The following is a 13947-nucleotide window of genomic DNA, read 5'->3' on the forward strand; positions in this document are numbered from 1 at the left end:
CAATGGTGGTGGCTGTGGGGATCGAACCGGCAACCCTTCTGGTTAACAGTTATGTGCTTTAGCGCACTACGCCACCACCACTCCTCTTACCTAATAACATCATTTCAACTCAGATCATTATTTCATGTCTATTTAATTATTTACAGTATGTTGTAAATAGCTGTGTAATAAGTGTCAATGTCAATGTCAATGTCACCTTTATTTACCAATGTGCTTTACATTCTCACTAAAAAATAGAAAGAGAAACATACTACAATAGTAATAGAATAAAAAATAAAAATATAAACATTTAAGACGAATAAGCCATGGCAAACAGATATGTCTTAAGTTGTACTTTAAAAACATGTACAGAGTCAGCATCCCTAACATATGATGGCAAACTATTCCAAAGTCTTGGCGCTACTACTGCAAAAACCCGATCCCCTTTCTGGCTTAACTTAGTCCGTGGAATTTTCAGCAACTTTTGAGTTGATGATCTCAAGGTTCTTCCTGATTGATACTCTATTAACAGAGCTGATAAATAAGTCGGTGTAAGGTCATGGAGTGATTTATACACCAATAAAAGAAGTTTAAAATCAATTCTATATTGTACAGGAAGCCAATGTAGAGCGATCAAAGATGGAGTGATATGTTCTCGTTTTTTAATATTCAATAATAATCTCGCTGCCGCATTTTGGACCTTTTGCAGCCGTAGAATAGAAGATTGAGTAATACCCTTATATAAAGAGTTACAATAATCAAGTCTTGACGATATAAGCGCATGGATAGCAATTTCAAGGCTCTTATACGTCAAACACGATTTCATCTTAGCCAAGTTTCTTAAGTGAAAGAAACTTGTCTTCACCACATGATTTGTGGTGAATATACAGTCAGCTGATCCTCATTGCAAAATAACCCCCTTTCAGAGTTTATGTAAGGGATACAGTACAGCCGGCCGGTTGTTATACTACAACAACGACAGGGTGATGAGGACCCCGGCGCGAAGCAGAGGGGTCTTGAATCACCCTGAATGGGTTTATTTTTCCAATAATCAGCCTATAACAAGACTACTTGCCAAATAAATAAATAAATAGACATAAAACTTTGATTTGCACTGTAATTATGCAATTATGTGAGAAGAAACAAATCGCTGAACAGCTGAAAGTTTACTTTGTAAAAATGACCATCTGACTCATCAATATCCAGCCTATTACAAGACTACTTGCCAAAGAAATTAATAAATGCACATGAAAATTGAAAGTTGAAATTTATTTATTAGCGTACTTGTAGAGACCGCACAGTGATCCAAGAAACAGGAGAGATGGCTCGCAATACCCGGATGAGCGGTCTGGTTGCCGCATTGACCAATTAGGTTCAAGTATTCCAGAGAGCCGTTTAATAATTTGCAATAATAACCAGCTGATTGTAGATTATTCTTTACTTATCTACATTAGTTAACATAAGATAACAATAAACAACACTTTTACATCACTTATAAATCTTAATGTTAATAATATGAACATATACTAATATCATTTGTATTAAATATGAAATTAAGTATTGTTAATGCATTATGAACTAACGATGAACCACAGTATACATATAAATGAACATTAACCAAGATTAAAGGTGCACTCAGAAGGTTTTTGCAAATTAAAAAAGTTTTACATATGAAGACACGAATAGCACTTTTTAGAAATGTGTTGAAAATGATGTAGACTGACATTAGATAAAGACTCCTGTCATGTCATTAACCCAATGAAAGCACATGATAAACTGTGACATGTTGACCGAAGCATTAGCACTAATAATTATAATAAGAATAACATGTTTACATTATATAGTGCTTTTGGCCAATGCTTAAACATAAAAGTACATGCAAACAAAACAAGCAAACCAAACAATTTAACAACAAACACGATATACTTATTACAAACAACAGAGTCCAAGCAATCAGTATAGTTCAGAATTATGTTTTTAATATGCAGGAGTGTGATCTACCAGACAGTCCAAACAGAATGAGTGCAAGTGGAAAGATAACATGTCCAAACAAGCGGTCCCAAATGAAGTCATGAAACAAACCGCTATGACTTTGTCATATTTTTAGTCTGTGCTTGCTAAGGTTCCCTATTACTATTCCTCATACTTAGGGTTAGGGATTTGAACAACCCCCACCCTTCAATCACAGTCAGAATATATGAAGTTTAAGTTATTAGGTGGTGGGTGTGGACCAATTACATTTCACAGTGGGCGGGGCTACCCTGCATTTCACCGCAGAAATCGAACCCCAGGAATCGCTGTGTCCTGTCACTTATATCTTTAAAAATCTATGTTATCCCAAAGTTGGGGGGACATGTCACCATGGGATCTATGCCTCTGAGATACTAAATAGATAATGAGATGATGTTCAGCATATGATGCTGAACATCTGTCTGTTTGATTTGTGAAGTGGGCTTTGTGGTTGGGTGTTCTTTTAATTGATTGGTTGTATCTTGCCAAGATCTGAAAGAACATTGTGTTTCCTTATCCAATTTGTTATCATTCAATTTCTCTAAATTTTGGTGGTCATTTGTTTGTTGGAATTCACACTGTTAAAATGAAGAGATGAATCTTTCTGACCTGTACTCTTGTGTATAGTTTTATGGATGAGAAAGATCTGCTGCTGTGACAGATAATACTTTAAATGTTTATAGGAGGAAGAGAGTAGAAATGATGCCATCTCATAAATTACCTATTTAACTTAGAAAAGCTGGCTCATATAGTAATTAAAGCAAATGCCAACATCATAAATCTAGTGAAGTTTCACAGTCAGTTAGAGAGAGTATTTCTAGATTCATGCACACACACATGTAAACATGCTCATACTGTATGCATTTACTGACTTGTGTCTGAACTTGAAGACAATGCTTATGAATGACTCACATGTCGTGTCACTTAAACATATTTAAGGGATAGTTCACTCAAAAAGGAACATTCTCTGATGATTTACTCACCCTCCTGTCCTCCCAGATGTGTATGACTTATCTTCTTCTGCAGAACACAAATTAAGAGTTTTAGGAGAATATTTCAGCCCTGTAGGTCCTCACAATGTAAGATTTAGTAAAAAAAAATTTGAAGCTCCAAAATCCACATAACGTGAGCATATAATGAATCAATATATGACTCCAGTGGTTAAATCCATGTGTTCAGACACAATATGATGGGTGTTTGTGAGAAACAGAGCATTAATTAATTATTTTTTTAATCATAAATTCTCCTCCCTGCCCAGTAGGGGGAGATATGCATGAAGAATGTTAATCACCAAAAACAGAAGAAGAAGAATGTGAAAGTGAAGTGGAGATTGACCAAGCAGGGAGGATAATTTATAGCAAAAAAGGACTTAAATATTGATCTATTGAGATTTCTCACCCACACCTATCATACCACTTCAGAAGACATGGACTTAACCACCAGAGTCTTCTGGATTACTTTTACTCTTATGTGGATTTTGGAGCTTATTCACTTGAATTGTATGGAACTACAGAGCTGAGATATTCTTCGAAAAATCTTAATTTGTGTTCTGCTGAAGAAAGAAAGTCATACACATCTGGGATGGCATGAGGGTGAGTAAATGATGAGAGAATTTTCATTTTTGGGTGAACTACCAGTAAGCCTTTAAGTAAAGGAATATATAAGGAAAAAACTTGATGTGGTTTGAACGACACCATTATCTAACTTGTCTAACAGTAGCTTATTGCACAGTTAAATTGAAAATGTTATCCATTTATGCATTTGTAGGCATTGTTATTTAAACTTGAACCCCAGGAATTAACTTTAGGTTCATGTTTTAAAATGGCATCTCAGCAGTTATATAATTGTTTCAAGGCATTGATTGTCAGAATGTTGTATGCGACATTATACTAAATACTAAATACTATATACTGTACCATTATATGCAATTGTGCATTATTTGCAAAAACAATGTGCAATTTTAAAATATCTTTTTGTGTCTATGACTTGCAGTGTGTTGACTGTCTCCAAGCAGCGCACTGGCACAGCCACGCTGATCATTGTCCATGCTCCTCCACAATTGTATATTCATTTGTTTTATAAAACAAGAGTGCCCTTAAACTAAGCATGCATGATGACAAGATTTAATTATAGGAATAGTAACATTAATAAAAAATTGAGCATTATATGTTGCTACAATACAAACACAATCCTTAAAATTGTGCCGAGATATCAAGTTGTGACATGCTCTTTTTATTTTTTTATTGTCATTTTCAGTTTTCAGTTCCATCATTTTGAGTCACTTTGACCCAGAAAAAAAAAATAAAAATTTGTTTTTGTTTTTATGCACTAATTTAAAAAGGAAAGTGACTGAAATGAATAATATCAGCCAATATTTAAATGATTATATTTCTTCAATGGTTTGGAGTAGAAACATAACAATTAGCCTGTATTGTTAGAAAGGCAAAACAATTTTTTCAGTGCTGATCAAATCTGAGGGAACATTGTTGTAACTAACTGGCATTTCTGATTTCACCAAAAGTTTGCACCTAAAATGTTTGAGAACCACTGTTTTTTGGTGTTTGTTAATTTAATATTAATGGCTTGTTAATAACTGCAGTAGTATATTGCCTTTTAATTATTAACTGTATATACTAATATTAATAATGCTTGTTTTTCTTCCAGCCTTCCATTCTGAGGGTTTTTGATGCAACTTTTGGGTGAAGATTCCACCATGAAGCATTTGTCCATCTCTAAATGGCTAAGTCAGCTGGGGCTACCTCAATACTGCATGCTTTTTGATGAGGAATATGATGGAGTGGAGGTAAAGTTAGCAAAAACTGTGTGTTTAGACACACATGCAGGCATGTGTATGCACTCACACGGGCATGCATGCAATGCTGCATTTAAATTGTACCATGCAATTATTCAAACACTATCATTTGAAATTGCATGACTAGCTCTGTTCATCTTTATTATAATCATAATCATAAACAACTGATGGAGCTGATGTGATCTTTGAAAAGTGCCATAGAGAAAAGTGTCATTCGACCTCTGTGGTCGGACAGGGAAAAGCACGCTGAGATTCCACTCATAGCATTAAAATCTGCTAAATCCATCTGTTGGATAAACTTCCATCTAACTGAATTTAGAGCAGCTGATCTGACATCAGTGTTTTCCTGGCAGCACATTCTAACTGGAATGTGATTATGTAAAACAGCAGCAGTAAATAGGAGAATCTAAAAGTACTTTCCTGGTTTGCAGATGCCAGTACACATGACGAACTCTGATACACATCTGACCCTAGTGCTAAAGCTCACCCCTGAAGCTACAGCCAACAGAAGACCTTAATCACACCAGCAATCCTAAACATTAGACTTACCTCTGTATTTACACAGAAACGTTAGCCAGCAGTGTCCCATAAGGTTTACCAGAAAAGGTCTGATCACAACTGAGCATTTCAGAGCTTTTAACAGTAGCACACTTCACATTTGCAGGCTACACACAAACACTTACACTTTACTGTTTATCTGCTTAATGGTGATTCATGATACATTTCAAGAATGCCATTAAAAGTGCAAAACATTTTTACCCTGATTTTTGGATACTAACATTATATTTATACCATGATATTTTTAAGAGTGTCTTGGAGTATCATGTATGTACCATGGCACATGGATACAGTACTATCAAATGTGTTACCTCATACCATGGTGCAGCTGCATTTATCTAAGGGTGGTGTGCAATACAAATTTGCCACCAAGATGAGTTTCTATGCTCTCATTTTATTTAGTTTTCCCTGTTGATCTAGTCATAAAATTTATTGTGATATGTAATGAAAATCTCCACCACCACCTGTTTTGTATTTCATCCTAACCTAAACAGATGATGAGGCCCAGGTGGCTTGTTTTCAATGCCTTATAAAGTAGTCCAGTTGCTCTCAAACAATTTTCAATGTTACAAATAACATTTATAAGAGCAGTTACTGTCAACAAAATGTTCTACTTTTGTTATTGTTTAACCAGCTCACAATGCATGAAAAAAGGACACTTAATTCAACTGTCAGAATGAAATGACATTTACATTTATGATTTGGGCAAATACTTGTATCCAAAGTGACTTAAAGCTGTACGTAATTTCTTATTCAGTGATGTGTATTTTGTGTTATAAATGCATATTCCCCAGGAATCTAACCTATGACCTTGGCTTTGCTTGTGCCATGCTCCACAAGCTCCATAATACGCACCCTGATTACGCCGTGTGATGCACATTAATGCTGAATCATATTTCACCAATTCCAGCTCACTAATGGAGTGCAGGGAGAAGCAGTGAGGCCTGAGTGAAGAAAATAACTAATAAAATAGCTATTACCATATCCATTACCACTTAAACCACTGATGAAAGAGAGAAAGACTTGTTTTCCCCTTAAAGGGATAGTTCACCAAAAAAAGGAAAATTCTCTCATCATTTACTCTCTCTCATGCTATGCAGATGTGTATGACTTTCTTCTACTGAACACAAACAAAGATTTTTAGAAGAATATCTCAGCTCTGTAGGTCCATTCAATGTAAATTAATGGTGCCAGAACTTTGAAGGTCAAAAAAATATATAAACGCAGCATAAAAGTAATTTATATGACTGCAATGGTTAAATCCATGTCTTCTGAATCCATATGATAGGTGTTGGTGAGAAACAGATACATATTTAAGTCCGTATTTTACTTTAAATCTCCACATTCACTTTTACATTCTTCTTTTTTTGTTTTTGGTGATTCGCATTTGATTGTGCATACCACCACCTACAGGGCTGGGAGGACAATTTATAGGAAACATGGACTTAAATATTGCTATGTTTTTCATCCCTTATTCAAAAAAAGAAAATCATACACATCAGATATAGTATGAGGTGAGTAACTCTGACACACACACTTACAGATGACACTATCACACTTACACATACATGACACTCTTACAGTGACACACACACACACACACACACACACACACACTTACTAAGGACATCTAATAAACCCAATGGTTTTTATTTGGAGGTAATTGTATTTGCCTACCCCTAACACAACTCCCAAACCTAACCCTCACAAAAACATTTTCATATAGATTTAAAACAAAACATGATTTTGCCGATTTATAAGCCTAGTCTTACTAGTCTGGACTGCTGAAATTGTCCTCACAAGTCGGCTTTCATCATATTTCACTTTAAGTCAGAGGATTGAAAAAGTCCCCTATGGTAATAAAGCTTTTGATATCATGTTTTTTGGACATGGGCCTTGGTAGTTACAGGATATTCTTTGAAGTACCATGGGGTACCATGGTAAAACCAAGCCACATGAACATGGTAAACATTATATCAAAGGCATCTGATACCATCACCAGTACTTCTTTTTAAGGCCAGTCTGCAGGTTATGCTTAGATCATCGCTTCTTGCGTGAGTATCTGTGGGCACTTACACAAACACATATCACCCACCTGTAGGATGCTGGCATAAAATCAACAATAAATCAACAAACCTATGACCAAAACAACAAAGTAATACATCAAGTGAAATTTCTGAATAGCTGCTAGTGAGATGTTTTTGAAGTCCCTGAATGAGAGATTGATATGAGACCACACATGGTAAATAAAGAGTTTGATGGTGCAGAGACTGCAGCTGTAATTTGTCATGGCTTGTTAGATTCAGCTGTGGACTCCAAATAGTGAAGGCAGATGAACAGTGGGCCCTTACCAGCATATTTTATACCCTCTTTTCTATCTCTTTCCCACTCTCTCTCTCACACATACTTTCACTAGCTTTCTTTGTGTATTCCACTCTTTCTACCCTTTCTTTCTTTCCCCTAACTAACCTGAAAAACAGAGACAGCACAGGGGAAAAGAGTGCTCACTGCTGATGTAGAAGATTCTGGGTTGAATCAATTGGATGAGACTGTTGGAGCAGATGAGATAAGACACACAAAGAGAGTAATTCAGCATTCAACTGTTTCTCCAACATTATATCAACACTGTCTACTTCAATGCACCAATTCGATGCAATAGCACCCGCAAATTTCACACGGATCCTCTGGGATTTTTTAATTCTTTATGAATATCTCCGTTAAAACCTTGAATAATTAGAATGACTAGCACTTAAAGGTACACTTTTTTTCCCCCATTAAAAATGTTTTACTCCTCAAGAAATTAATTGTAATTTTGGAACATACATATAAAAAATCATTAACATTCACATGAGATGAGGACTCTATTCATATCAGTAACCTTATAAAAGCTGTTTTATTCTACATGGGGGAGGGGCGCCCTCATGTGGGCTGCCTTTTTTACAATCACATGACCAGTTGAATAGTTCTCGCAAGTAACCATCTTTTTATTGGACACTTTCACTCTTGGATTAAAATGTAGTGATTCAAAATCAATAGTTTTCAGTTACAGATTCCATTGTAGAAATTCACTATTCACAATCAGCCATGATTCATTTAATCATGGCTGATTTTGAATAGTGAATTTCTACTATTGATTTTGAATGATACTGCATCCACACCACTGGTTGTCACTGTAAGTCTAAGATAACATGAGCAAAAAGTTACTGAGTGCATCTTTAAGTATTTTTTTTTTTTTTTATCAAAACAGCAAAACAGCTGTATCAAAGTTCTCAAACTACTACTATGCAAATTAAAGTACTTCAAATGTGTTGTATTTCTTCTGTGGAACAAAATGGAGTTAGACAGGATGTTAGCCTCAGTCACAATTCATATTCATTGAATGAAAAAAAAAATGCAGTGAATCTGAATGGTGATTAAGGCTCTTTTTTTTGTTGTTGTTGCATGGAACAAACAAAGTCATGTGGTTTTGGAACAATATGAGGGTGGGTGAATAATGACAGGATTTACATTTTTGGGTGAACTATTCCTTGAACTTATGAAATCCCTTGCATCAAAACCGCTTTGAAAGTTTCTGCTTCGCATTGCCATTTAACCACAATTGAAAAAGTCAATACATGCGATAAATATAGTAAAAATAATTACATACTGTATGTATTCAGTAACTAGCACAAACCTCCTCACTGGAAAAACAATTAGGTATTGTTAGCATGGTTGCATACTTTTCAAAATCCACAGAAATACTAAATCATCCGGACAATCATAATATTGGATAGTTTAGGATGAATAGTAAGCAAATCAGAATACAGCCACAATTCCCAATATTGCATTGACAAAATATGGGCTGTCCCAGAATTCCCAATTTGCACTGGCAGTGTGTTTTTGCTACTGTTTATTAAGTGAGGAATGCTACGGCATGTGCCCTGTAAATGCTAAACAGCAAAAAATAGCGCACAACCTTCAATTAAACAGCTCTTGTTTTTGTCTTGTCGGGAACAATGAAAGCAGAGATGTTGTTTTATACACAAGCTGTGTGTTTGTGTTCTGACAGAAGCAGAAGGAATGTATTGTTCTGAAAGCCACACAATGTCAGACTTTGAGGAGTGGTGAGGCACAGGCCATAATAACATCTTGCTAGCTTTAACTGTATGCTTTTGTGATGTTTGTGTTTGTGTGTGTGTGTGTGTGTGTGTGTGTGTGTGTGTGTGTGAGTGATACTAGTTCTTGCCCTTGTCATTTTCACTATATACACTTATCCACCCCATCTCTGTGTTTTTGTCTCTGTCACTTTAGGACTTGTTGCACCTCACAGAGATGGATCTATTGGGTTTGGGGGTCCAAAGTCGCCTTCATCGCATCCATATTCTGTCCAGTATCCAAGTGCTGCAAGAGCGTGAAACAAAGAGAGGTCGGTCCTGGTCGGATTTCATTTTTGTGTGAACTGTTCCTTTAAAGTCTCTCTCTCTCTCTCTCTCTCTCTCTCTCTCTCTCTCTCTCTCTCAAACACTGTGGGGTACAAACAGAAGCAGGGGTTAATCTCTTTGTGGGTGTTTTCTCTAACTGGGCTGAGTCTGCTCTTCCTCTTCGGTTGTCTCTGACGCTCTGCTTGTTCTGGACTGTGTCTATCCATGTGTGGAGCCCTACACTGTATAGCTTCATTAAGCCGAGTGAGCATATGTAGGGTGGGAGAACAGTTCAGGACAGGGCCACAGGCACTATTCTTTAGTACGCTTAGAAACACATACATATGGGGTCAAATCAACAGGGATTAGTTCGTAAAACAAATCACTGAAGTGTTGAGCGGATCTTCCTGTGGAGTATTGTGTGTATTTTTTTGTGGTGTCTACATATAAGCTTAACGCCAGCTCAGCTTCGTGGCAAAGTTGTCTGAGACAAACATAATTAGATGCTTTCCTGAAAATTTGAGGAGTCATCTTTTAGCCTTGATAGTGAGACAGTTCTCATCAGCATGCAGGAATTACAGAGATTATGGCTCATCAGAGGACACACCAAAAACAAACACATTTACTGTCAACTCACATAGAGAGTCATAAATGGGCTTGCTTCCTTACACGCACTAAATATACAGTGCATGCAATTACACACAAAGACATCTTTCCATTGGGCCAGTTATCCATGCATAAACTTGATTAAAAAAAACACACACACACACACATTGGTGTGGCTATCCTTATGAGCACTGTCCATAGACATAATTATTTTTATACTGTATGGACTACAGATTCTATCCCCTAACCCTAACCCTAACAGTACCCAAAAACCTAACCATCAAAAATAGTTTAATATGTTTTTTAAGTGATTTGAATTATGGGGAGACTAGAATTGTCCTTGTAAACCACATTTATAGCATAATACCCTTGTAATTAACAGTTTGTAACCTAAAACAATTTCCTCGTAACCACCCAATTTTTGATTAGTATGTTTATTATAAGAATGTTCCAAGTTCAATGCAAGTTAAGCTGAATCGTCAGCATCTATGGCATAGCGGTGATTACGTAAGGAATAATTGATGACGGACCGTTGAATTGTTTAAAAATTTTGCACACCCGAGGTGGTAATATCGTCATGATGCACAGCATCGTTAATCATTTATTATTAATTATTCCTTACGTAATCATGCTGGCGATTCACCATACTCTCACGAGTATGTTTGGGCCTTAAGTGTGTGCGTTACCAGGGTTATTACCAGGTAATATCAAAGGTCTTACTAGAAAAAAAGAAATTATGATCCAACATGAATTTTCTTGATAAAAAAATATGATAGTGTCTGGTAACATGTGCATGTAAAATGACAAGAAATAGCATTTTAGCTTAGCGTAAAGCTGACAATTTACACAAGTTTTATTTCTATTTCTTCTTCTCCAAATATACTTCAAACGTACTTCTCCGTCTGCTCGTATGAATGTCACACATCATAAGAAAGTGTTTCACTGCTGTTCAAATGCAGTTTGGATCGCATCATTTATATGTATAAATGTTTCCCATCTGAAAGGACAAAATATTAAATTAAAAAAATGACAATATAATGCAAAGTAATATCAAAATACTTTTTGAATGTAACTGTATTCTAATTACCAATTATTTAAATTGTATCTGTAGTGGAATACAGTTACTTATATTTTGTATTTAAAATACGTAATCCCATTACACGTATGTTGTTACTCCTTGTTAAACCTTGTGTGTTACACGTATAATGTCTCTGTGTCCACAAGTGTGGGAGTATGTGTGTGAGAGGGGGATCATGAGGGTGTTTCCCATACTGCCCTACAAAGCAAAGAGGCAGTAACTACGCAGAGTGCAGAACTGAGAAAAATGACTTTAAAGTTATCCTGTCATCCAGCCTAAGTAGTTGTAGGTAGATTATTGGACATGTGGCTGTTTTGTTACTTTATATTAGCTTATTCTTTGTACATATCAATCCTCATATTTAATTTGATATTTTACCCCTATTTTGCAGTTACTGTATTCTTGCTTTGTATTACTTACCAAAAACGTGGCACCATACCAAGGAAAAAGGCGGTAACTACAGATTCTCCAAAAACTATTTTGCCACAACTTGGGCTCTGGGTGTGTTATACACTGTATTTGAAATAATTGGAACCATTTGTTTTCCTGAACATGGATATACCAAACCCAAACTAATTTGACCATTTTAGGTCAATATTTTCCACCCAGAAGCTGTTCTGATGCTGAAACGGCTGCTTAAAGTCTCACATTGATAAGCTGTGTCAAGGCCCAAATTGGGAAAATTTATTTTGAATAGGACCACATGCTTTTCTAGTTATTGAATATTTTTCCACCGCTGGTTGGATTATAACTTTGTGACATGAACAACAAAATGATGACATGGCATCGGCGATGATGTGAAGTTACAGAGGATAAAGTTACAGCTAGGAGCAGGGAGGATCAGGGGCAGGTAAGCAAAGCTATTTAAAACATCGCCTGTCAATTAGCATAATGCTATCTGAATGGACCTCTGAGAGGAAGTCCCGCCCTGGTGGCTGACAGGTGTTTATATTGTGATAGCCTAGCCTCTAAATGTTTAATCTGTCACTGTTACTTACCATTCTCCGGGTATTTTCTTTTCAATGCCATTTCGACCATCTTCTTTCCCCGGCTTTGTGCCATCTCAAACAAAATTTGTGTGAAGTTAGAAGTGTGAAATCGCAAATGTTAAAACCGTCCCGTGAGGATGCCACGAAGTCTGTGTGTGTTCACCATGGAAACAGTATCATTTTTGACCAAAAATTGAGTTACTGCCTTTTTGTTTTGTAGGGCAGCATAGATATTTCAGATAATATAGAAACTGTTGTTTTGATCAGGTGTATGTAGCTTAGATGCAGCTCAAGCCTTCGTTGCTTATTCAAAAATGTCACGTTAGAACTAGCAATGGAGGATGCACTTGTTTTCGGCTTTGGAATAAAAAGGTAGTGCATGCGTGTGTGTGTGTGCACGTGCTTTTAACTGAAATTGAAATAAATGTAGTATATTTGAGACATTGTTTGACATTCTTAACCGATCCAATTAATTTGTTTTAATTTGTTATTTTTGTCTGTAGGGCTCTTAGAAATAACTGAAATAATTTAAATAATATGACCGTTATGCGGTCAAGCGCTGGAAATACTTTATAACCGTGCCTTTCCTAGAAAAATAATTGCACACCTTAGAATGTCTGTGAACCAATCACAATCAAGCATTCAACAGACTAGTGGTATACACAAAAATAATTTCAGCTCATCCCTAATTTTCTTTTTTTAAATTAAAGCAAAAATTGTGATTACAGTAGTTCTTGCAATGGAAGTTAATGGGGCCAGTCAGTAAACATTAAAATACACACTGTTTCACAAGTATAGCACAAGACATAAACCTTATAGCATTATTTTAGTGTGATAAAATTGCTAACTAAAATTTTCAGTGTAAAGTTATATGCAACATTACAACTTCATGTCATGACAACATAATGCTGGTAACCCCTGTAATCTGGTAAATGCCATAACGCTGACAAATCCCTAATTTTATCACACTAAAATTATGTTAACATAATGTTTAACTCTCACTTTTAAAAGTTTGGTCCCCACACTGTATAGGCAAAACCTGACTACACACACACACACACACACACACACACACACACACACACACACACACACACACACACACAACACACACATCCCTCCACTGTTTGTAATTAAGTTTTAAAACAGAATGTCAGGACACGCACACATACAAACAGTGAGGCTGACAGGCCGAGGCTCGTTTCCCAGGCATAACACACTGCCTCCACTCCATTGCTATAGAGACTCAGACACTGGGCTGTTGAATCGGATGTCTTGGATCAGCGACCTTGTGAATCGAATGGACTCCATGTTTTTATGCCTTTTGAAATAGTATTGAACTGCTGAATAGATGGATTGTTTTGCATTGGAAAACAATATTCTCTGCTTAAACAAACATTGAAAAAGTTACAGTACAAGCAAAACCTCTGACTAGTCTGAAAACATACCAAGATGTAGTCAATATACAGTAAAAGTATTGAGTGTGTCTGGCCTCTACTGGCATGGTCCCATGCT

The 13947-nt window shown here is 36.2% G+C and overlaps 1 protein-coding gene across 1 annotated transcript in view; it reads left to right on the plus strand.

Moving 5' to 3' along the window:
* Positions 1 to 13947, plus strand: part of LOC127630872 (breast cancer anti-estrogen resistance protein 3 homolog) — a 102062-nt gene that overhangs the window by 13414 nt on the left and 74701 nt on the right. The window contains 2 exon segments of the mRNA XM_052108714.1: positions 4654 to 4792; positions 9650 to 9764. Of these exon segments, the coding sequence (XP_051964674.1) occupies positions 4676 to 4792; positions 9650 to 9764 (232 nt within the window). The 5' untranslated portion in view covers positions 4654 to 4675.

Source organism: Xyrauchen texanus, chromosome 37 (genome assembly GCF_025860055.1).
Source record: "Xyrauchen texanus isolate HMW12.3.18 chromosome 37, RBS_HiC_50CHRs, whole genome shotgun sequence".
Taxonomy (NCBI): Eukaryota; Metazoa; Chordata; class Actinopteri; order Cypriniformes; family Catostomidae; genus Xyrauchen; species Xyrauchen texanus.